The following is a 24,296-nucleotide window of genomic DNA, read 5'->3' on the forward strand; positions in this document are numbered from 1 at the left end:
ATAATCAGCTATAAATATGAGAGTTTCATTTTTAATCTAGTCACAACTATTTATTTTTTAAAAAAACGAAGAAGAATGACACTATACATGTAAATTTGTCTTTTGAACATCTATTATGTATCTGAGTTCAGACCACCAAACCCGAGCACACAGAAATTTATCATCTAACAACAAGATTAATTTGATGAAAATCCACACATGAACACAAAGGTTTTGTACCATTACTTTTCATATAAAGTGAACTCTTCTCTATGCCAATTAAACCGAAGTAAATGCCTCTTTGGTTAACGCTTATTCTCTATCTCTCTCTCTCTCTCTCTCTCTCTATATATATATATATAATTTGCAGTCCTATACATGCAGTAAAGGAAGTACTTCCTTTACTGCATGTATAGAACTGCAAATTTTGTAATTACATGTCTCCTACAAGACCAGCAAGTGATCAATGGCTAGCTGGGAAGCAACGTCACGTGCCCAGGAACCTAACTACTACATTGTTAACCCATCAATATATCCTTATATATACATACATTATACATCAATTTCATTCCCACATAACCACCACTACCCAAAAGAATTGATGTCATTAATTTTCACCTCATCATGGCAGCATTGCTAGACAAATTCCTCCTCCGTGAGATGGCCGTGGCGGCCGCCGTCTTCTACCTCACCCGCCTCATCATCCGATCACTCCTCCAGAAATCGCCACGGCCGCTTCCGCCGGGCCCAAAAGGTTGGCCCGTAATCGGTGCTCTTCCACTGCTTGGCTCCATGCCCCATGTCACACTAGCCCAAATGGCCAAAAAATATGGTCCAGTAATGTACCTCAAAATGGGCACTTGTAATATGGTCGTGGCCTCGACTCCTGACACGGCCCGAGCCTTCCTTAAGACCCTTGACCTCAACTTCTCGAATAGGCCCCTTAACGCCACTGCGACCCACTTGGCCTACAACGCCCAAGACATGACCTTTGCGGATTATGGGCCGAGATGGAAACTGTTGCGAAAGCTGAGTAACCTACACATGTTGGCCGGCAAGGCCCTGGAAGATTCGGCCCAGGTCCGGAATATAGAGTTGGGCCATATGATTCGGGCCATGTGCGAGTCCAGTAAGAGAGGTGAAGCTGTTGTTGTGCCTGAAATGTTGGCATACACCACGGTTAACATGATCGGACAAGTGATCCTTAGCCGGCAAGTTTTCACGACGAAGGGCTCGGAATCCAATGAATTCAAGGACATGGTGGTGGAGCTGGTGAAGAGCTCCGGGTTTTTCAACGTCGGGGACTTTATACCGTCGATAGCGTGGATGGATTTACAAGGGATCGAGAAGGGAATGAAGAAGTTGCACAAGAAATTTGATGTGGTCTTGACAAAGATGATGGAGGAACATATGGCTACAACTCATGAACGTAAAGGGAAACCAGATTTTCTTGATGTTGTCATGGCGAATATGGAAAATTCTGAAGAAGAAAGGCTTAGTATTACCAATATTAAGGCACTACTTTTGGTATAAATCTCTACTTTAACTCCTATATATATATATATATATATATATATATATATATATATATATATATATATATATGCAGCATTCGTTCAGTAATTTGTGGTGTTTGATGTTAATATATTCGAAACAAAGTAGTTTAAATGTCTACTTCTTTAGACAATGTGATAAAGGACTTGGATAAAGAAATAATGGATAGGTGGGACAGGGTCAAGGGGCCAGCAATAAAACTTAACGTAGTTTCTTAGCAGTTTTAATCATAGATATTCCGTCTGTTTTATTAGTCTGGCGTCTACATAATTTTTTTAATTTGGTAGACAGACTAGATGTTTGTGATGGCCACTGTAGTGACTTATACTACAATGGCTCTTATCCCGGTGGGATATTTTCTCGTTTTATTTAGTGTTATATTTTGACTGATTTCTGTGTGTTTTTTGTGGGGTGTTAGGATCTTTTCATAGCAGGTACTGATACCTCATCAAGCACAATAGAATGGTCACTAGCAGAGATGATGAAAAACCCTAGCATCCTAAAGAAGGTACATGAAGAGATGGATCGGGTCATCGGTCGCGACCGAAGACTGCAGGAATCTGACATCCCAAAACTCCAATACTTGCAAGCAATATGCAAAGAAACATTTCGCAAACACCCAATAGGACCACTAGGCGTGCCAAGGATTTCAATTGAAGCTTGTGAAGTTAATGGATACTACATACCCAAGAACACTAGACTTAGTGTCAACATTTGGGCAATAGGCCGGGACCCCGAGGTCTGGGAAAACCCTCTAGAGTTCAATCCAGAGAGATTCATGAGTGGCAAGAATGCCAAAATTGATCCTCGAGGGAACGATTTTGAGTTGATCCCATTTGGTGCAGGCAGAAGGATTTGTGCTGGGTTTAGAATGGGGATTGTGTTGGTGGAGTACATTTTGGGGACATTAGTGCACTCTTTTGACTGGAAACTGCCTAATGGGGTTCATCAGCTTAACATGGATGAGGCATTTGGGCTTGCACTGCAGAAGGCAGTGCCACTCTCTGCCATGGTCACACCAAGACTTGCTATTAGTGCCTATGCCTAGCTCCTATATAAAGTCATGAAATTGTGTGTGATTTCTACCAAGATTTGTTGTTTCAATGAATCGATGTTGGTGTTATTTTCTTTTTATGTCTCTTTTGGCATAGTGAAGAGTATTCATGTGCCTTCTTTCTTCAGAATAAAAAATTCCAGTTTTATTGTATTGATTGGTGAATTTTGAGTTACTTGTCTCTGTGATTGTGGATTGTTTTTTTCTAAGAAATAAAAACCCATTTTTCAGATAATTGACACTAAGAGCACTTTGGACAACTTAATTATAAAAAGGTCATGAACATTTTTAAAATTATAAAAAAAATGCAATTTAAGGGTAATTTGGTCATCTGGCTTAAGACATTTTTTCGTCTATACCTATAATACCATTCTTCTTCTTTTCTTCTCCCTCCAACTATCCAACTCCAGTGTGTCATTTCTTTCTCTCATTCTCCTCCACTAAAAGCTATCTCCTTCTTCTTCTGATTCTCGATCTGAATTATTCTTCGTTGCCTTCTTTTCCCTTTTTGGCCGAGCTTCTCCTCTCTTCATCGCATTCTTCTTCGTTGCTCGATCTGGACTGCGTCAAGTTGCTCTTGTCTCCGTTTTTTGAAGATCTGGACTATGCTTCGTTGCTCAATCTAGGATGTGCTTTGTTCTCTCTTCTCTCCTTCCTCGTTCTGTCTGGTTTGTACCTCTCTTGCTCATTCTGGACAAACATTTACAGCTGCAGAGATGTATCACTATAGTATCACCAACACCAAAAATCTACTAAAATGATATAATTGAACCAGAAAGACATGTAATGCAATCAAATTTACATTCCAACATTTGTATCATCATTTTGTGAGCAAAAGATATAAATTGAACACTAAATTGGATCTTCTGTTTAAAAGTATCACTATTGTATCGCAGTTCGTGGAGAGAGAAAATCAAATTTGAGGTTATTTTGATAAAAGCTAGTCCCCAATGTACTTTTTTAAAATGATGTTTTAGTGGTTGTACCTTTTTACAATTAATTACAATCTAGTGTATCGGCCTCCAAAAATTCTAATCTTCTTTTGCAACTCAGTATTGTTGGTAGCGTGTGTGTAAAGCATTGTAGATAACACAGATAGATAGCAGAACCAAAAAAGGTCCTCAGTCCGCTTTGGTCTGCCCATACTAGCCGGCCTGCACGGATTTGTTTGTCTGGGCCTATAGCAGCCCGTTATTCCCTGCTAGTAACACTTTGTCCGCTTTGGATCAATCTATATTGGTTTGCACGATTTTATCTTCCTAAACTCAGCATTAGCCCATACTGGTTTGAACCTAGGAAATTAAGACGCTTGTTACTAAATCAGAAATTTAACATATTATATTATGCACTTCACTTCTTTTCTTATTGAACGAGGTGGGATTTAGAGCATTGAACCCATTCGTCACTCGATAGCTTGTCGAACACTACCAAACTTGACACTGGAGAGTGTAACTCGAGCCGGTTACTACATTTTATCTGGATGCTTGCCTACTATATAGCCTAAGTAGTGAGAAAGATTAATCCTAATTAGGACAAAAGACAAAGGACCTATTCAACCATGCACTTATTGTGTCAATCATGGATGCAGAAGCAGATGTAGTACTTCAAAACCCCAACATAAAAACCAAGATGTGTGGTCTTCGTTGAAGGTGTCCTGAAGCCTAATTACTATTATACTCTTCATAAGAACAGAGAATATCATCAGAAGCGAAATTGAACCCCTTGGAATCGGAGTTGGCCCGACCTGATGATCCAGATCCATCATTTTACGAAGATCAACGGTTAAGTGGTAGATCGTGGTTTCAAGAAAGAAGGTCGTCAAGCGAGTCAGAGAGAGAAGGATAATGTGAAACAGAGAGATATTTGACCTGGTGTGGTGTTGATTTAGACATTTATTAGTTGAAGAAAAATATTGTTTAAATAGACAATTGGTATAAAGAGCACTTTGGACAACTTAATTGTAAAAAGGTCATGAGTCTTTTTAAAATTGTAAAAAAATGCAATTTAAGGGTAATTTGGTCATCTGACTTAAAATATTTTTTTGTTTATGCCTACAATACCCTTCTTCTTCTCTCCTCCCTCCAACTATCCAATTTCAGTGTGTCCCCTCTTTCTCTCTTTCTTCTCTACTAAAAGTTATCTCATTCTTTCTCTCCTCCTCCTCCTCCTCCTCATTCTTCTTCTTGTGGTTCTCGATCTAAATTGTTCTTCGTTGCCTTCTTCTCCGTTTTTGGCCGAGCTTCTCCTCTCTTCATCGCGTTCTTCTTCGTTGCTAGATCTGGACTGCATCGAGTTGCTCTTGTCTCCATTTTTGGCAGATCTGGACTATGCTTCGTTGCTCAATCTGGACTGTGCTTCGTTCTCTCTTCTCTCCTTCCTTGCTCTGTCTGGTTTGTACCTTCGTTCTGGAAAAACATTTACAGTTGCAGAAATGTATCACTATAGTATCACCAAGACCAAAAATCCACTAAAATAATACAATTGAACCAGTATGCATTATTCCTCTTCCTAATTACTTTTCCTTTCTTGATTTTCTTTCCTTGGTTACCTCTCTTACTCGTTCTGGAAAAACATTTATAGATGCAGAGATATATCACTATAGTATCACTATATTATCACCAACACAAAAAATCCACTAAAATGATATCATTGAACCATAAAGACATGTAATGCAATCAAATTTACATTCCAACATTTATATCATCATTTTATAAGGAAAATATAGAAAGTGAACACTAAATTGGATCTTTTGTTTAAAAGTATCACTATTGTATCAGTTCAATAAAACACCAAAGAAAAATGTCATATCTGCACTAAAATTCACCAGTAAGCAAGCCAAAAATCCCTCAACCACTTACATTCCCACAAATTGATTGTTGATATCAATTTAATGAAATACACATTTAGTATCACTATAGTATCAATCATTTGCTGCAATTATAAAATTTTCACTATAGTATCAGTTTACCAAATTTTTTTTTAAAAAAAGTAGTTTCTGCACCAGAAACAATATTATTCAAATCAAAATTCGAAAATATTGAAGGAAAATAGATGAAAATTAACCACGTGAAAGCCTCAAATGCACAAAAGTATCAGTATTGTATCAAAAGCCTAACAGATTCCAACAAACCCTAACTAGCAAATGTACCAGAAATTAACCAAAATTTTCAAAAATCAAGACATATAAACATGATTTGAAAACGAACAAAGGTTTTCGGTGCACAAATTTCAGATAATATCACCAAAGTATCCATTAATCGAAAAAGCTTTGGGTATGTGATATGCTAACCATTTTCCAGAAAATCAGTATAGTATCACTCGAGATTGAGAAAGAAGCGTCATTATGGATTGAAATCTCTGAAAATGGAGGTTTTAAGGTTCGAAAATCGATAGTTTTTTACAATTCGTGGAGAGAGAAAATCGTGGTGTGACGAGGAAGGTTTTGTGGGAGAGAAAATGAAATATGAGGTTATTTTGGTAAAAGTAGGTCCTCATTGGACTTTTTTAAAATGATGTTTTAGTGGTTGTATCTTTTTATAAATAAGTACAATCTAGTGTACCGGTCCACATTTCTTGTTTAAATGATAATTATCACTTTTTTGTGTTGGATGAGCCCAAAGCAAAATATGGGCTAATAATGATATTGAGCCCAAAGGAGACTGTGGGCTGATATATGCATGACTTGATTGCTTAAGAGGCTGAAAATTGTAAGGGAAGGCCCATGCTTTGTTTTGGCACAATTGTATATTGGTACTTTGGTAGTATATGATGTATAAGATATACTATATACATAAATATTTATTAATATATTGTGTATTATAAACAAATGGTTCAACCTTCATCGTATCGGTTGAACCTTAAAAACCTTGAACCTTTGACCTAGACGGTTTGGCGCATGGTACGGTTTTAAAAACTATCGTAGATATAGAGGAATTTCAATTTGTTGTAGGTTGATGTGGTGATGTGCACGTGATGTGACCCGACTTAATTTGATATTTTTATCATTAATCACTTAATTAGTTAGTCATTAACTAATTAATTACTAGTTTGTTAATTAATTCGTATAAAACCAATTTCTCTACGTACCTTATCACCTAACATTCGCACAATTTATAGCAAAAGTATCATATATAATAATAATAATAATAATAATAATAACACTTACCAATATTTCTAATCGGATTTAATTTATATATATTTTCCCTTTATTTAGCCTTTATTAGTAACAATTGATTTCCCATAGAAAGAATTAGAAACTAAATTCAATACATTGCCCTATTTGATCATTTTTCCTAAAATGTTTTGGTCATAATCAGCTATAAATATGAGAGTTTCATTTTTAATCTAGTAAAAACTATTTATTTTTTTAAAAAAAACAGAGAATGACACTATACATGCAAATTTGTCTTTTGAACATCTATCATGCGGCTAAGTTCAGACCATTAAACTCGAGCGTATAGAAGTTTTTCATCTAACAACAAGATAAATTCGGCCAAAATCCACATATGAACACAAAAGTTTTGTACCATTACTTTTCATAGAATTAATTAAGTTTCATATTTATTCCTTTGTTCGGAAATTTTTTTTAGGCAACACAGCAAGAAATAGGAAACAATTCTTGAAGGATAACATATCGAAAAACGGTTACAAAATGAACTTCTCTATGCCAATTAAACTGAAGTAAATGCCTCTTGAGTTAACGCTTATTCTCTCTCTCTCTCTCTCTCTATATATATATATATATATATGTAGACACACACACACACACACTTCCTTTACTGCATGTATAGGACTGCAAATTTTGTAATTACATGTCTCCTACAAGACCAGCAAGTGATCAATGGCTAGCTGGGAAGCAACGTCACGTGCCCAGGAACCTAACTACTACATTGTTAACCCATCAATATATCCTTATATATACATACATTATACATCAATTTCATTCCCACATAACCACCACTACCCAAAAGAATTGATGTCATTAATTTTCACCTCATCATGGCAGCATTGCTAGACAAATTCCTCCTCCGTGAGATGGCCGTGGCGGCCGCCGTCTTCTACCTCACCCGCCTCATCATCCGATCACTCCTCCAGAAATCGCCACGGCCGCTTCCGCCGGGCCCAAAAGGTTGGCCCGTAATCGGTGCTCTTCCACTCCTTGGCTCCATGCCCCATGTCACACTAGCCCAAATGGCCAAAAAATATGGTCCAGTAATGTACCTCAAAATGGGCACTTGTAATATGGTCGTGGCCTCGACTCCTGACACGGCCCGAGCCTTCCTTAAGACCCTGGACCTCAACTTCTCGAACCGGCCCCCTAACGCCGGTGCGACCCACTTGGCCTATAACGCCCAAGACATGATCTTTGCGGATTATGGGCTGAGATGGAAACTGTTGCGAAAGCTGAGTAACCTACACATGTTGGCCGGCAAGGCCATAGAAGATTGGGCCCAGGTCCGAAATTTAGAGTTGGGCCATATGATTCGGGCCATGTGCGAGTCCAGTAAAAGAGGTGAAGGTGTTGTTGTGCCTGAAATGTTGACATACACAACGGCTAACATGATCGGACAAGTGATCCTTAGCCGGCGAGTTTTCGCGACGAAGGGCTCGGAATCCAATGAATTCAAGGACATGGTGGTGGAGCTGCTGAAGAGTGCCGGGCTTTTCAACGTCGGGGACTTTATACCGTCGATAGCGTGGATGGATTTACAAGGGATCGAGAAGGGAATGAAGAAGTTGCACAAGAAATTTGATGTGGTCTTGACAAAGATGATGGAGGAACATATGGCTACAACTCATGAACGTAAAGGGAAACCAGATTTTCTTGATGTCGTCATGGCGAATATGGAAAATTCTGAAGGAGAAAGGCTTAGTATTACCAATATTAAGGCGCTACTTTTGGTATAAATCTCTACTTTTAACTCCTATATATCTATTTATTATATTTATATTAATTTGGTAGGCATACTAGATGTCATTGATGGTCACTGCAGTGGCTTCTACTGCAAAGGCTCTCGTCCGGGTGGGATATTTTCTTATTGTATTTAATGTTATATTTTGACTGATTTTTTTTTTGTTTTTTGTGGGGGTGTTAGAATCTTTTCACAGCAGGTACTGATACCTCATTAAGTACAATAGAATGGTCACTAGCAGAGATGATGAAAAACCCTAGCATCCTAAAGAAGGCACACGAAGAGATGGATAGGGTCATCGGTCGCGACCGGAGACTCCAGGAATCTGACATCCCAAAACTCCAATACTTGCAAGCAATATGCAAAGAAACTTTTCGCAAACACCCATCAGCACCACTAGGCTTGCCAAGGATTTCAATTGAAGCTTGTGAGGTTAATGGGTACTACATACCCAAGAACACTAGACTTAGTGTCAACATTTGGGCAATAGGCCGGGACCCCGAGGTGTGGGAAAACCCTCTAGAGTTCAATCCAGAGAGATTCATGAGTGGCAAGAATGCCAAAATCGAACCTCGAGGGAACGATTTCGAGTTGATCCCATTTGGTGCAGGTAGAAGGATTTGTGCTGGGTTTAGAATGGGGATTGTGTTGGTGGAGTACATTTTGGGGACATTAGTGCACTCTTTTGACTGGAAACTGCCTAATGGGGTTCATCAGCTTAACATGGATGAGGCATTTGGGCTTGCACTGCAGAGGGCAGTGCCACTCTCTGCCATGGTCACACCAAGACTTGCTATTAGTGCCTATGCCTAGCTCCTATATAAAGTCATGAAATTATGTGTGATTTCTATCAAGATTTGTTGTTTCAATGAATCGATGTTGGTGTTATTCTTTTTTTTAAGTCTCTTTTGGCATAGTGAAGAGTATTCCTCTGCCTTATTTCTTCAGAATAAAAATTCCAGTTTTATTGTATTGATTGGTGAATTTTGAGTTACTTGTCTCTGTGATTGTGGATTGCTTTGTTTCTAGGAAATAAAAATCTTCTTTTGCAATTCAGTACTGTTGGTAGCTTGTGTGTAAAGCATTGTTGATAACACAGATAGATAGCAGAACCAAAAAAGGTCCTCATCAAGTTGAACGTTTTCTACAACAGTCCGCTTTGGTCTGCCCATACTAGCCGGCCTGCACGGATTTGTTCGTATGGGCCTATAGCAGCCCGTTATTTTTTGTTAGTAACAATTTGTCCGCTTTGAATAAGTCTATATTGGTTTATACAACTTATCTTCCTATACTCAGCATTAACCCATACTGGTTTGAACCTAGGAAATTAAAACGCTTGTTATTAAGTTAGAAATTTAACCTACTATATTATGCACTCCACTTCTTTCTTTATTGAACAATGTGAGATTTAGAGCCTTGAACCCATTCGCCACTCGATAGCTTCTCCCGGTTACTACATTTTATCTGGATGCCTGCCTACTATATATTCTAAGAAGTGAGAAAGATTAATCATAATTAGGACAAAAGACAAAGAACCTATTCAACCATGCACACTTATTGTGTCAATCATGCATGCAGAAGCAGATGCAATACTGTACTTCATGGGCTTTCTACTTTGCAATCAAGAAACGAAATAAATGTTCACTAACAACCGACTGACTTTTGATATATTTGACTTGTAGAGATCAATCATCCACGTCCTCTCTACCAACTTCCACATGCTCTGTTCACTGTTGCTTGCTTAATTTCCAAACGTGATATGAATGGATGCATGCATGCATGCCTTGGTCCACACCATCACGTATCATATCATATGTAACATCGCAGGTTATGAGGATAATAACTACTTATTCCTTGTAGGTTATATGGTTAGGTCCCATATAATTGATTGAAGAAACTGAAATTTATCTTCAGGTGAAGAACTGAACTGAACTGAACTCAAGGACATCGAAACAGAACTCTCTAGTCTAACCATGGGCCTTGGAACCCAGAAACCGTTGAATTTGAGATCCAGGAAAATATTATACGCTGCCCAAGCCCGGACTGGCATAAACGGGCCGACTTTCTGAACTTGGCCTGACCCAATTGTTTTTACCTGAAACCAAGCCCGCCCACTAGCCTAGTTACCCACTAATAAAGTTGTGTGGAAACAATGTATTTACGGAATCGATAAATCCAAAACGAACGATATTTTTTTTAAATATACCACATGGTTTGGATTTTATATGGAAACTCATGTCCCTACCACACTAAGACGGCCAAGAAGAACAAAACCAGTCTTGGAATTGGATAACCCAAAGCAAATATTAGTAAAAACACACGAGCACTCATTGGATTACAATGCATATAAGCTTCAATTCTTGTTAATCCATCTGTTTCCTCTCCCAGATACTCCACTTTCTAACAAATATTAATGTACATGATCAAATTACACCATGGACGATCTTGTTTTCTTACTGTTTTTCCCCCCACAATGTACTAAAACCAGTTTAATCAAACAAACACATCACGCCGCTTCTTTGGATTTGTTTCTTGGGTTCCTTTCCTCATCATTGCCACAAATTCATCGTAGTTTATCCGGCCATCCTGCAAGCAATTGCAGCAGTTATTATTCCATCTGATTTACAGGCAATTAAGTTAGCAGAAGATTGAAGTTATCTATCATGTTTGATGTTTACATTATCGTTGTCAACTTCTGAAACGATTTCCTTGATGTCTCTTCCATCATGCATACCATATTCGCGGAGTGCTTGCTCAAGCTCTTCAGTTGTAATGTATCTGCATATAAGTACATATATATATATATATATATATATATATATGTATGTATGTATATCACTTGTGAGTAACTAAAAACCAGTTCTTGTGTATCTATATATGCAGAATTTTTGTTAAAGAAGATTAATTGGTACCCGCTGTTGTCTTTATCAAAGTGTTGGAAGGCGGTGTACAGATGTTCCTCTCTGTCTATTCGGTTCATATGCATCGTAGCGGTGATGAACTCGTCGTAATCTATGGTTCCATTACCATCTGCATCTGCCTATAAAAGGGAAGAAAAAAATCCAACAGACGATGTTTGATTAATAACAAACTTTGGAATTGTTAACTGATCATCTTTGGTTTTAAGTCAAAGAAAAAACTTACAGCTTCCATTAATTGCTTCACTTCGAATTCGGAGAGTTTTGTGCCCTGCTTAGCAAGTCCATGTTTGAGCTCTTCTAGTGTTATAGTACCGCTGTTATCAGTGTCTATGCCCTTGAACATCTCCTTCAATCCCATGATCTCTTCCTCTGATAGGCACCCGGCTATAACCTATATCAACTTTATATGTCAAACTCTTGATATAAAGATCAAGATCATTATTATGGATGGCTTATCAGTAAACATTTTGGTGTTGGTTTTATGAATTCGTACCCGAAGAGCCACCTTCTTGAACTGATTCATTGCTTTGAATTGTTTGAGCCTAGACAATACTGCATTGTCAAGAGGAGTATCCGGTGCTTCTCCATCCTCCTTAATCCATGGATGAGCTGGTCAACAAACAAGAAAACTTCATGATCAACAAATTTGGCTAATGATTTTGCTCTATTGCTCGAAATTCATAGTCATACTATGCTGATAAATTTTTGCAAACTGAAATCTTGAGCAGAAACTCACTTAGAACTTGTTGAGCTGTCAACCTCATCTTGGGGTCTGTATTCAGCATCTTCTTTACAAGATCCTTTGCTTGAGGAGAAATCGAGGGCCACGGATCACTTGTAAAATCAACACTTCCTCGTAGAATAGCATTGAATATCCCGTTCTCCGATTCTGTTAACCCAATTCTCTCTTCTTAGTTTCCAAATATCATACACCGATCTTTCATTCTAGCTATATATACAGTAATCTCATGGAAAAGAAAGGAGAAGGAAATGACATACCGGCCCAAAATGGAGGAACCCCAGATAGAAGGATATAAAGCATGACCCCAATACTCCATATATCAGCTTCTGGTCCATATTTCCTCTTCAGGACTTCAGGTGCAATGTAATATGCGCTACCAACGATGTCTTTGAATACATCTCCTGTTGGCAAAACAATGATTCAGGATCCATGATTTTCTTTGGTAGATAAAAATAGGGGAAAAAGAATCAAACCTGGCTTGTAAAACACAGAGAGACCAAAGTCAGTGGCCTTGAGAGGTGAATTTTCATTTTTATTCAACAAGAGGAAATTCTCCGGCTTGAGATCTCTATGAATGACTCCCATGGAATGACAGGTATGAATAATCTGGACAATCGTCCTGAGCAGCGATGCTGCAGCGCGTTCTGTATAATGGCCTTTAGCAATAATCCTGTCAAAAAGCTCTCCTCCTGCACACAACTCCATCACCAAATGGACAGAATGCTTATCCTCATAAGCACCTTTAAGTTCCACTATATTAGGCTGTCCTGTCAAATGGTGCATTATCTGAACCTCCCTCCTAACATCCTCAATATCCTCCTTATTCACAAGCTTCCTCTTCGCGATCGTCTTGCAAGCAAGTTGCTCACCAGTACTCTTCTTAGTACACAAATGGGTTACCCCAAATTGTCCTCTACCCAACTCCTTCCCAATGGAATAAATTGATTTCACATCCTCCATTGGCCGGCCTAAGACGGGGCCGATAGGGGCAGTCTTGGCAGGCTTGGAGGATGTACCAGGGGAAGGAGAAGGAGGAGCAGGTTTCGCTGCAGAAGCTTCAGGGGTGGTGGCAGCAGCATTGTTGCCTTTATGAGGAGAATTCACTGGTGCAGCTTCTCCTTCTCCCTTATCTTCATTGGTGGCGGTGTTGCCTCGAGAGCAACAATTGCCCATTATTGCACAAGGGAGGAGGGAGAGGGAGAATGGAAGAATTGAGGAGGAGGAGGAGGGAGAGTTTTGAGTGAATTGGGTGGTGTTGAATGAAGAGAGAATGACATTGGAGGAAAAATGATGGGAAAGAATAGGAAACAGAGTGGGTTTGGGTGTTTGAAATTTGGGGAGGATTGATTGTGAGGGATTGTAGGATTAAAGCGTATCTAAATTGGGTTGAGAGAGTCATTCTCTTGAGCTGTGAGGGCATACCATTTCAAGACAAAGGTTCAGAGGATTTGGCGGGGAAAAAAGAAGAATTTCTCTCTCTTTGGTAGTTGGCTTTTTGAAGGACCAACCGTTAATTGTCACAGAACAGATTCCATAAACTTTCTGACATAAGGGTTTGGACACGGGCTGGGCTGGGATATCCAGCTCACCAGGCCCAGCACGGCTTGTGAGGTGGGCTAGAGATCCAAACGGATTGGGCCGGAGTCTTCACTTCTTGTCGTCTTCTTCGTCATATTCAGACCTGTCCTTTTTTTTTCCCTTCACTGCTTCTTCATCAGACTTCAGTTCTTCTGCAGATGCAGATGCAGCAGATCTGCACACGAAGGCGTTAACTATTAGAGAGAGATCATAGGATGATCATCCGCAGGTGTTACTGTATTAAAGAGAGTTTGTTGGAAAATATTAGAAGAGAAGACACCAATTTATTATTTAAAAAAAGAAAAAAAGAGAATGTACATGATAACTCTTGAATTTAATGATTATAGTCTATCAGCCTACAATTGCTCTCAAAAATCAAAGCACCGTGACTTTTATTACTCCTCCCCTTTTTATTTTTTCCGAGGAACAAATTCAGGTGCATTCTGTTTGTACACAGGTCACTCCACATTATGACCTGAGCCTTCAATGGCAGAAAAATTATGCCTTGGTTTCTCTCTGCTTGAACACTAGAAATACAGTCTACAATTACAACATGGAACAACAGCTGCAAAATCAATCACTGTTACAACATTCTTGTTCATGACTACTCGCATAAAAGAAGAGTCGCCTTCATCATCGACTGCGCTTGAAAATGGCAACTGATGATTATATTCTCAGCTTGGCGATGCTAGGGAAACATTGGTTGGAGGACCTCCGTTAGGCGTCCAAGTATATATGAGCAAACCCAAAACAAGGATGATAGCTCCTGTAATAAAACCTGAAGGAAGGGAGGATGCAACTCCAAGATATGGTAGAGGCAGCGTGAATGCAAACACTGATATTGGCACTGCCATGCAAAAACCAAGACAACAACAATCCATCATTTATAGAACTAAGTACAAACCAGTAAACGAAGTGTTGAACAAATATGCTCGTATAACACCGGCATTTTATGGATTTCTACGTAGCAAACATTACGTTTTCTTCTTGCTGCAGAACAACAGAAAGGTTTTTTGGACTCCAGAAATGGGTTTCAAAACTCATGTAATATATTTCAAAGGCTCAGGTTTAAAAATTCAATGAATTCCAGTCTCCATTCCTTTCTAGCTGACTCAAGGTCAATGAGTGTCTCCCAGTTTGCAAAAACTGTCTGGCTAGCAACTAACCGAAGTGTCTCAAAGTTGAGAGTAGATATTGCAAGATGTTATTATGCACGCTGCACATTTTTTCCTGAAGACATTTATGGAGAATTCATGTTCACCTATGAAACATGGGCCGGATTTTCATTCAAATATATAGGATTGCAGAGCATGAGTCAAAGTCGTAAGATTGGGTACTGCATTTGCTTCTCGTCCATTGGGCAGTAATCAGTATGCTCATTGACCTGTATATAAAGATTACTTTGAACATGCAAACGACATACCTGAAATGGTGGATGCAAGGGAAGAAACTACAGCAGAAGAGATCTTGAGGAGATGCAGCAAGGATATGTTAAAAGCCATGTTGACAATAACAAACAACAAAGGTAGCATTGGTGCACCATCACATCCTGCACCAGATGAATGTAAAGAAATTAAATTGATAACTCGAATAAAAAGGCCAGGATACGAGAGTAGTGCTAACTTGTGTTTGTGTACATATATGCCTTGTGTGTGTATGCCAGGGAATTTATCCAATACCAAGAGAGACTTCTTTTCATACTTGATTAGCTGAGCAAGTTGTAGGGTGGGTTGGACTCTACTAAGTCAAACAAGCTATCCTTATATATTTTCACCATCATTGCTTATTGAATAAGTTACTTTTCTATATATTACATATAGGTTCAATAACACATCTGTCACAAGATTTTGTAGTGTTGGAAATGCATAACCCCCACCCCTGTTATATAATAACTATAGCAGCAGCAGGGCCACTTTATTTTCAAATTGTGATATTCCCTAATGTAGTAGCTTCACATAGTCCAATTTTTTGATATGAGCATGCAATGGACTGGGTCATTGCGATTACGGGTTGGATGTCTAATTGTCCAGGCGGTAAGTGTGCGTAAGGAATAAGTTTACATTAATTTTTGAATTTACTCGATACAAGTTTTATGGTGTTAGTCCAGCTGTGCTATCTAAGAACTTGAAAAAAGATGTGCCAGTGAAATATCAAGGGTAATGAACTATTTATGTAGAAAAGCTTACCACTTGTTAAGGTACCAATGTTCAGAAAGCAAGCTGCGCCATCTTTAAGATAGGTTGGCAATTGACTAAACGGAATACCCCATAACTTCGACATAAAAGGTAATAAGAGGCATACAAACAGTGCCTGCAATAAACATAGGTATTAACAGTTTGGGCTTAACATTCAAGTTGAAATAACAACTTTGATAGGTGAACTATATCTATGACCATCAAGGTATGCAGGTCGCCACCTACTTGGAAAGCAGATCCATAGGAATTCACCACAAATAAATCTACTGAACCACCCTGCAATCAGTGGAGTAGAACAATCTTAGCAACATTGCTAGCTTGTAGACATAATATGTATGTTTATGCACATGAGTATGTGTATATACAAGTAAAAATGGATCTAGTTCAAGCACATGGCCAAGCTTATATGAAATGCAAATGTACCATTTACGCTATTCCATTTAATTTGTTTGAAACAGAAATTTAACATAAATGACATAAATGTGAAAGATGATGAACATTTTGTAAAATTTTCCCACAGTTGCGAAGTCCCATTTTCATATGTCCACCCTTTTTCCCTGACCTGTGATCCCACAGTTGTGACAAATCACAACCAATGTGAAGGACATAGACGCTTCCGAATCAAATAAGTATAAAATAATAATTTCATCGAAGTTGGCACCATCAATACAATATATATAGGAATGAGCAAGGCTTAACATGTACCTTCAATCGGCGACCAGCATTCAGGAATATAGTTTCCTACAAATAACAGAGATGTCGAAAGATCAGAGGCAGGAAAGAAACGATACAAAAAACTAATAGTGCCCATAAATCTGGAAAAGGGAAGCTATTATACAGAAAGTCAACCTTCAGGACCGTATCAGCAGCTTGGAACATAAAAGAAACTATCATTAGAAGACTCCAAAATATACCAGCTTCCGTTAATGAATGACCGGCACCAGAACCACTGCAGCATGAGAAGGCAATTGAATCTCAGGATTTTATACCAAAAAAATCGTAGAAACAATTAGAACAAACATATGACTGCTCGAAACATTTAATCCAGTTCTATGATTGTTTGTAACCTATAAACTGGAGCCTCAAAGGGCGAACCTTAACCCCTCCTCTGACACTTACTCCTATGGCTCGTAAACTACACGAGTCTTTAAAGAGGGAGGGAAAAAACTGTCAAATGTAACAGTTTGATATCAATGGAAATTCTTTTACCTCACTACAGTTACAACTACACCGATGGCCACAAGAAAGCATCCAAGTAATTGATTGATTTTATATCTCCTGTGCAGAAAGACAATTGACAGAATGATTTGCCACACAAGAAAGCTCTGCAAAAAAAAAAAGTAGGGAGCAAAGGTAAATCAATATGCTTTTGATATTAACCTATCCAAAAATAACGGTAGCTAGATAGTTCAAGTCTTCATGGGATGCATGCATATTCTACTAATCAAATTTTATAAAGATATACAATAAGACGGTTTCTGTCTCCACTAAACTTGAGAACATATCACTTTCAAGCCATATCTTCTACCCAATCAAAAACTTCAAATGTTATGATTATAGCATTTAATTCACTAATTCAGTTCTGATGGGGTATATAGTATTCAGGTTGGCCGGTCACCATTGATTATAAACCCTTCATTAGGTTGACTTGGCCAATTAATCACATATAAAGAAGCCATCAATAGACTTTTCAGCTAAAGGGGAAGAGACATGTTTCCTAGTTATCTCACACATTTTGATTTCACAATATGAAGATAGTCCTACAAATTGTAACTTTCATCTTGATTATGCCAATTAATCAACCCAAAAGCTGGTGCTTTGGTTTTTGCATCTTCATATGATTGCAATTGGTACGATTAAAAAAATAACAAAAATTAAACGATGCTAGGCTAGGTGACGAGCAACTAAACACTGCATATTTCTTACCTGAGACAAAATAGGTATAGATGCACCAGAAAGAACCGCTGATCCAAGAAAGCAACAAATAGTATGTGTGAGAAGTTAGTGTAATCGTGAATACATTTATATTTTCCAGTAACCATGAGAACAATATAAGAACTTAACTCAAAACTCGAGATGTGGAGGCAAGCCTTAGAGTTTAAAGGATTTAAATTAAGTAAGACTAAATAGAATATATGAGGTGTAAGTTTAATAAGAGCAGACAAGGGAACAAACAGACGATTGAATTAGATGCGAAAGAAGTAACAAAAGTATAGAGGCTACATTAAATCTTTAAAAATGAAAAATCCAAGAGTCAGATTTCTAAGCATGTTTGAATTATGCATATAACTTGAAATTTCCAGATAAGCATTGTGGACGAGTTGATGCATGAAAAAGGATAGGTGATTATCCCGACTAGAAGAAAAAGTTAACTCTAATTGTAACTTGGATGGGGAGTTGTTTTCCCATGATTTCCATTTCCGAGGTTGGAAGGATAATTTCTATATTAAGTACGAGATGAATCAGACAGTACAACAACAAATAGTATCTTATTAAAAACGTGAGACATGATGTATGAGATAGTGCAGAGTGACATCCTGTCATCACTTATTAGACCTTGCAACTTGTCTCTAGAGACTATAGTAGAATCATAAATAATGAGAACAAAATTATGCACCTCCAGCTGCCATCCCAGTTGCAGCTCCAAGAGCCTCCAATAAGCCAACAGCAAGAAATGGAGTTTTTGGCATAGACAGCATCTCATCAGTCACAATACCAGCCTGGTGTCTCAGACGCAAAATTGAGAAGAACACAATTATGTATCTGCAAGGACAGCAGCATTGAAGGGACAAAAAAAGAAAGGCTTAATTACGTTGTTGCTCAGATTGCGTGAACTAAAACAAGAAAAACTTTGATTAAAAAGAAAATAATCATTTTCCAGAATGTGCAGGGCAGGTTTTAAAATGATAAACAATCACAGTCCCTGTTCAGCTCCTTCCACAAATACTATATTGAACACATTAATTAAGGAGTTTAATGGCTAAATTATATGATTTATGTTGATACAAAAGAGCTTCCTTAATTAAATTCTTGTTCAGATATGATTTCTTAAAATGTGTGGCCGAGTTTATCTGAATTGAAAAAATAGAGGCGTTATATTAAAAAATAAAAATAGAGGCTATAAGTGTAATTCCCAAACCAGGCACGCTTTTCACAGTCAATAATTCAATATACTGGAAACAGATTGAAGAGGCAAAATTAGAGTGTAATTTCCAATCCAGACGCTTTTATCGGTTCACAGTTAACTGAAAACAGAGTGAAGAGGGAAAATGCGTACCCGAAAGTGGCGAGCTGGGCGAGGAAGAAAGGGTAACGCTTCAGAGGGACCAAGGCAAGCTTATACAGCACACGATTTCCTACTCCGAATACTACCGTCACCGCGGCTGCAACCACCACCTCAACCTTCCGATCAATCTTTACATTAGTCACTTCCTCCGGATCGCCTCTCTGGTCTCCCACCGCGCGATCCCCGACTGAGTATCTACATGGAGGTCCAAACTTCTCTTTGCCGTCTTCGCCTCTCCCTTCCGATCCCTCACATGCTCCGCCGTGCCTCACCGCCTCCACAATGTACAGTCTCGGAGATCGCAAGACGATCCCCGCCTGTGGACTTTTGACATTGCGATTAAGTGTGAGCCATGAAATCCGGTACTCAATCCCGTCCGTCCTCTGTACCTGAGGGAGTTGAGCCACGCCGTTTTGCGTCGTACACCCGGCGGTTAACCGACGGCCGCATGACATCTTATTACGAGTTAAATTCAATCAAAATTTCGTTTGTTCAGATACAGTGAGAGAGAGAGAGAGAAGGGGTGTTTTTCGAGATACAACAGCAACAGACAGGAGAGATCTGTCCTCAAGAGAGAGAGAGGAAGGACTGTCTTAGACTCTTGTATATCTGTCACCAAGTGGCCTCTTAAGGAAATATGCAGTGCAGGGGAAAATTTTGTAAAAAAAGTGATGTTGGAGACGTAATGCAATTTAGCACTCTTTTTTAATGGGGAAAAATGTTTGTTTGCTCGTGCAGCCGTGTTTGACTTTGAACCTTGAAGTCAAAACACAGATTAAGCAAGCCAAAAACATGGAGGCTTGGGCACAGAGCTAGATCAGGCCCAGAATCTCACCATTGAACTAGACTTTGAACAATTCCAGGCTTGGCCTGGGCCATTGAACGAGCTTGAGTCCAAATATTGGGCTCACCTTCAAGCCTGACCCAAGAAATGCTTCGACCATGCGCACTTCCTGGAGAACAGCTGTAAAATTGATAATGTCAGGTCGACAGAAATTCCACAAAGCCACATCCTCATCAAGTACAGAAACAGAATAGGAAATCTTAGACCTACAAATTCTCCACTTCACTAATACTAGTAAAGATTAGCAAACAATTTGAGTGATGCTGCAATCTGTGAGACATACTTGGATGTACCATAAAGCTCAAAGCAAGTCATCCAATAACATATTATGGTGACACTGACAGAGCTAAGCATTCCAGAAGTAAGAATTGTCTTTTATGCGCCATGCATGCTTTGAGCACTGACCTTCAAGATTTGAAACCCCCCATTCAAAGAGCTTTGGAGACATCAAGGACCTCTCAGCCATGTATGCCTCTAATTCCTTTCTGCCCAAGCTTCAGCAAAACAGAGCGTTGTTTCATGTCGACCATCTAATCACTCTCGCTCTCCCTTCTCCATTTTGCATCTTCAAATAAGTCCTCAGGCGGGTCGTAGACAATCATGTTTGGAAAAAGTTCCAAGAAGTCATCTTTCACCTTCTCCCTTAATTCAGGGTAAGGGATAAGCCCCTTCAAAATCACTCGGAAAGGTAAAGATATTGGGGGATCAGGTGAATTTCTCATCTCATCATATATGGCCATTGCTTCTGAGGGTAGTCCACTATCTAAGAAGGCTCTCATGATGTCTCCAAACGTATGCTGATCAAACAAAACTTCTTCTCTCTTCAAATCCTGCCAAACACGTTTTGTTTCATCAACATTTTTGTTTCTTGCAAGCATCATAAGCATGTCTCTGTAAAAGTACATGTCCGGCCTGTACCATATCTCTTTACGGACCACTTCATAAAGCTGAAGAATAGAAGTAAAAGTCAGCTACCACAAAGAGTCCAGCAGGCGAAATACATCAATTACTCGAGCAAAGAAAGGAGAGAAGAAGAACGAAAGCAAGGAACTGACGAGTTACACCATCAGGGAAGAGCTTATGAGTTCATAGGCAACAATCATATTATTTATTAGCACCACATACCACATATAGAAAGAGAGCCACCTTCCGTCAACAAACTTCATGAAGATTCATGTCATAATTGGAACAAAGAAAAGAAGGCAAATGTCACATTATTATCATCTAATAAGTAGATTTGCAGACCCATTGGATCCAGTATGTCAACTTCTTGTGAGATCCTATTCAAGCAATATGCAGTAGCACACGTCATAAATTCTTCCATCAGGATGCAACTGTTGCAACTGAGAGTACACCAAAGTGATGCATGATTTTCTAGGGACATATTAACATGTTTCGGCTCTATTTACTCCGGTTATAATGTTCTTCTTCCTCTATATCTTTTTTTTTTCCTTTCCAATTACTAAACACATGCAGTGTTTTATTCATAACCAAACTTAAACAGTTAACAATAAAAATCAAACCATGAATTTTAGTTTCAAATCATCAATAGGACAGAAAGTGCTTATATCAATAATTTCCCTTTGGTAAGAAGGGCCAGTAGAGAATGTAACATAGTGAGTGCAAATGTTACAACAAAGTCACCCACATCTTCAATTACACTGGAACAGGCGCGCTTACCACACAAAAAACTGCTCAGTCAGCAGCTCCAACAAAATCCTAGTTATCCATGAAACGTGACATAAATGTGCCTCGAGAAATTTCAGTTTCAGAAACTGGTAGAACCCTAAACCCTAAAGTTTTAAGATTGGCCCCTTGTACGTCTGAAAGATCAGCTTAAGCTTTGTTCATCTATTCCCCTAGAAAATAAAAAAAAATAAAAAAGCCACTGCCCAAAAGAATTTAAAAAATTCAGTATAGCAGTTATTCTCATCCTCATAATCACAGTTTGGCTAAGAATTCAAATTGACACTGCTACTCTCAACACTGTCAATGGTGTGAACTTCAATGGGAGCCACAAATAAAGTCCAATCATACAAAGAAGATGAACAATCGCGTTAAATTTCATGCGCTTAACATTTCTTTTGAACTTCATCTTACACCAGACAAGCTTAAAAAATAATAGGGAAGCATAGGATTTACCTTCATGCAGAGGAACACCTGGTCTTGACGCTGGAACTCAGCGAGAACGGCAAGGAGATCCGTCCTGAGCAAACGGGAAACTTGTGATTGGATGAAGCGGTCAAGGCGGATGGGATTGGACCGAAGGCGCTTGAGTTCCTTCGCCGCAAACAACCCCTCTTTTGTCATTTCCTTCTTCCTCCTCCATATCGACAAGCTAGGGCTCGAAGCCGAATTACTGGAGACGGAGCGAACGAACTGTGAAAGCAAAGAGACTGTCTTGACTCTGCTCCTGCGTGCAAAACCCAGCATAGATCGAATCCAACACGAACAATCTGCAGGGCAGGGCAGTGCAGTGAAGCGTGTGCTCCCAGGGCAAAATATAAAATACACTGCGTTGGGCCTGCAGGACCTCGAGGACCCATTAAGGAAACTGGACTCATGACATAGGCCGATGATGGGCCCAAATTTTCTTTTGCTTTGGTTCTTTTCATATACTGACAAAAGTCCATGAGTTCAAGTCCACTGCCCCGTCTATTTGGGCCCAATCAAACAAACAAAGACAATCCTCAGTATGGCGTGTCACAATGTATATGCGCGCTTTTGCTTTCGCTTTCGCTTCCATAATCTATGTATGGGCCAAAACCCGCATATGTCCTATCTTAGCAAAGGTTACACGGTCGAACCCAATAGACCCATGACCTAGACTATCTTCTCAATATACCCTTGACCTAGGCTATCTACTCAATAGAAACCACAAGCCACATAGTCGACCTACAACCCATAGACCCACAGCCAGTGGCGGACCGATGTGGAAGTGAAAAAACAAAATTTAATACTAATTATGCTATAATTAGTTAATTACATATCAAATTAAAATTTAAGGCCCCCAATCAAAAAAATTGATGCCTCCAATCCATTAATTTTTACTCAATCCACTAACTAGTTTAGACCCAACCCAACCTCATAAATTATAGAAATTGTTTCATGTGACACTACACATTCAACAAAAAAATTTCAAGCACATGACCTTTTGAGATACTTACAATCATTTGATTTTGTTTTCAATTTGCAACTAATGTTGATTATGTTGGGGATTACATATGAATTATCATTGGCTTTGCAAATAAAGGATAGAGACATGTTACAATATATCTTCTTATTGCGTTGAATTATTGTTGATGTGTTTTTGTATTTACAATCAATAATCATAAATCGATTACATATCGAACAAAAAAAAAAAATCCGGACCCCTGCAATACTTTTGTGCCTACACTGACTCAAATTCCTGAGTCCACCACTGCCCACAGCCTGAGCCATAATCAGGTCAGTGAAAAGCTCATTGCCCCTGCCGCCATCTATGGGCCCATTGCCCGAGAAGCTCTTTCCTCAACCCATAGTTCAACAAAATGTCTATAAATATAAGAGGTCTCGCAACATTAAAGCATCCAACCTTTTGAGGTATCTCTCTAAACTCTCTCAATTCTTTCACTACAAACCTCCGAGCTACTTGACCGTCAGAGCTTCCTCGAGCGACACTCCACTGATGTCAAGCTTCATAGTATGTTTCCAATGTAATATTTGCAGGATTATTGGCCGCTTAGTACGAGACTACTTAATTGTAGGTTCTCACATCCACAATCTATTATCTATACATGCTTAATTCCAACGAGTGTGTTTTTTGAAAAAATTCAATTTGTTTGTTTTTATTGGAGGTTCTTACATCTACAATCTATACATGCTTAATTTAATAATTTCCATTTGTTTGTTTTTATAAATATTATAGTTGGGCCGTGCTATTTGGGTCGAGCCCACCTTATCCTAGCGCAGTTGAAGGACTGGGCCACCGTGGATAGTGGCTTGAGTGGTGTATTTGTTCTAAAAAAAGCCTAATGACAAGTAGTCAAAGTACGATTTTACCCCCCCTATTTTAACGGGGCAGACAAAAAATAAAGTATAATGCTTGTGACCTCCAAAATATGACTCTCAAAAAACCCACATTTAATGTGAAGTGTTGGATGTGTAGTAGATACCCTATATGTATGTTTTTAATCAATGGTTATTTTAATGTCATATAGATTGAGGGACTTTTGAGGGTGATATTTCGGGA

At 38.8% G+C, this 24,296-nt stretch overlaps 5 protein-coding genes across 7 annotated transcripts; 2 read left to right on the forward strand and 3 right to left on the reverse strand.

Annotated features, from left to right (window-relative positions):
- Positions 1-603: 603 nt before the first annotated feature.
- Positions 604-2,690, forward strand: LOC119992132 (flavonoid 3',5'-hydroxylase 1-like). The gene is made up of 2 exons (XM_038838780.1): positions 604-1,506; positions 1,952-2,690. The coding sequence occupies exons 1-2, from the start codon at positions 604-606 to the stop codon at positions 2,579-2,581; spliced, it is 1,533 nt and encodes a 510-aa protein (XP_038694708.1). The 3' UTR covers positions 2,582-2,690.
- Positions 2,691-7,585: 4,895 nt separating this feature from the next.
- LOC119991612 (flavonoid 3',5'-hydroxylase 1-like) lies at positions 7,586-9,378 on the forward strand. Its single transcript, XM_038837973.1, has 2 exons — positions 7,586-8,488; positions 8,683-9,378. Exons 1-2 carry the CDS (start codon positions 7,586-7,588, stop codon positions 9,310-9,312), a joined length of 1,533 nt encoding a protein of 510 aa, XP_038693901.1. The 3' UTR covers positions 9,313-9,378.
- A 1,382-nt stretch (positions 9,379-10,760) lies between these two features.
- Positions 10,761-13,852, reverse strand: LOC119991611 (calcium-dependent protein kinase 17-like). The gene is made up of 8 exons (XM_038837972.1): positions 12,636-13,852; positions 12,420-12,563; positions 12,157-12,309; positions 11,914-12,029; positions 11,644-11,811; positions 11,412-11,539; positions 11,178-11,277; positions 10,761-11,085 (listed from the first exon to the last, which is right to left on the reverse strand). The coding sequence occupies exons 1-8, from the start codon at positions 13,333-13,335 to the stop codon at positions 10,993-10,995; spliced, it is 1,602 nt and encodes a 533-aa protein (XP_038693900.1). The 5' UTR covers positions 13,336-13,852; the 3' UTR covers positions 10,761-10,992.
- Positions 13,853-14,040: 188 nt separating this feature from the next.
- On the reverse strand, positions 14,041-20,038 carry LOC119991613 (protein CLT1, chloroplastic-like). Of its 2 annotated transcripts, none has more exons than XM_038837974.1 (10): positions 19,213-20,038; positions 18,553-18,698; positions 17,862-17,899; positions 17,145-17,260; positions 16,785-16,884; positions 16,641-16,676; positions 16,134-16,211; positions 15,927-16,050; positions 15,164-15,289; positions 14,041-14,587 (listed from the first exon to the last, which is right to left on the reverse strand). In XM_038837974.1, exons 1-10 carry the CDS (start codon positions 19,674-19,676, stop codon positions 14,415-14,417), a joined length of 1,401 nt encoding a protein of 466 aa, XP_038693902.1. In that variant the 5' UTR covers positions 19,677-20,038; the 3' UTR covers positions 14,041-14,414. The 2 variants fall into 2 exon arrangements, with proteins under 2 accessions (XP_038693902.1, XP_038693903.1); XM_038837975.1 differs by having other exon boundaries at positions 14,043-14,587; positions 16,161-16,211; positions 19,213-20,036.
- Positions 20,039-20,265: 227 nt separating this feature from the next.
- Positions 20,266-22,555, reverse strand: LOC119991614 (pentatricopeptide repeat-containing protein At1g62350-like). 2 transcript variants are annotated; one of them, XM_038837977.1, is made up of 2 exons: positions 22,208-22,555; positions 20,266-20,895 (listed from the first exon to the last, which is right to left on the reverse strand). In XM_038837977.1, the coding sequence occupies exons 1-2, from the start codon at positions 22,496-22,498 to the stop codon at positions 20,596-20,598; spliced, it is 591 nt and encodes a 196-aa protein (XP_038693905.1). In that variant the 5' UTR covers positions 22,499-22,555; the 3' UTR covers positions 20,266-20,595. The 2 variants fall into 2 exon arrangements, with proteins under 2 accessions (XP_038693905.1, XP_038693904.1); XM_038837976.1 differs by having other exon boundaries at positions 20,266-21,012; positions 22,208-22,551.
- Positions 22,556-24,296: the final 1,741 nt, after the last annotated feature.

Source organism: Tripterygium wilfordii, chromosome 22 (genome assembly GCF_013401445.1).
Source record: "Tripterygium wilfordii isolate XIE 37 chromosome 22, ASM1340144v1, whole genome shotgun sequence".
Taxonomy (NCBI): Eukaryota; Viridiplantae; Streptophyta; class Magnoliopsida; order Celastrales; family Celastraceae; genus Tripterygium; species Tripterygium wilfordii.

Coding starts and splice junctions, on each gene's coding strand:
- LOC119991612 (XM_038837973.1), top strand. CDS start 7,586: ATGGCAGCATTGCTAGACAAATTCCTCCTCCGTGAGATGGCCGTGGCG. Junction 8,489..8,682: donor ATATTAAGGCGCTACTTTTG/GTATAAATCTCT, acceptor TGGGGGTGTTAG/AATCTTTTCACAGCAGGTAC.
- LOC119991614 (XM_038837976.1), bottom strand. CDS start 22,498: ATGCTGGGTTTTGCACGCAGGAGCAGAGTCAAGACAGTCTCTTTGCTT. Junction 21,013..22,207: donor AGGTGTTCCTCTGCATGAAG/GTAAATCCTATG, acceptor TCTATTCTTCAG/CTTTATGAAGTGGTCCGTAA.
- LOC119991611 (XM_038837972.1), bottom strand. CDS start 13,335: ATGGGCAATTGTTGCTCTCGAGGCAACACCGCCACCAATGAAGATAAG. Junction 12,564..12,635: donor CTCTGTGTTTTACAAGCCAG/GTTTGATTCTTT, acceptor TTTTGCCAACAG/GAGATGTATTCAAAGACATC. Junction 11,278..11,411: donor TTTGATAAAGACAACAGCGG/GTACCAATTAAT, acceptor ACTTATATGCAG/ATACATTACAACTGAAGAGC.
- LOC119991613 (XM_038837974.1), bottom strand. CDS start 19,676: ATGTCATGCGGCCGTCGGTTAACCGCCGGGTGTACGACGCAAAACGGC. Junction 17,900..18,552: donor AACTGGGATGGCAGCTGGAG/GTGCATAATTTT, acceptor TTCTTGGATCAG/CGGTTCTTTCTGGTGCATCT. Junction 14,588..15,163: donor CCTTGCATCCACCATTTCAG/GTATGTCGTTTG, acceptor TTTGCATGGCAG/TGCCAATATCAGTGTTTGCA.
- LOC119992132 (XM_038838780.1), top strand. CDS start 604: ATGGCAGCATTGCTAGACAAATTCCTCCTCCGTGAGATGGCCGTGGCG. Junction 1,507..1,951: donor ATATTAAGGCACTACTTTTG/GTATAAATCTCT, acceptor GTGGGGTGTTAG/GATCTTTTCATAGCAGGTAC.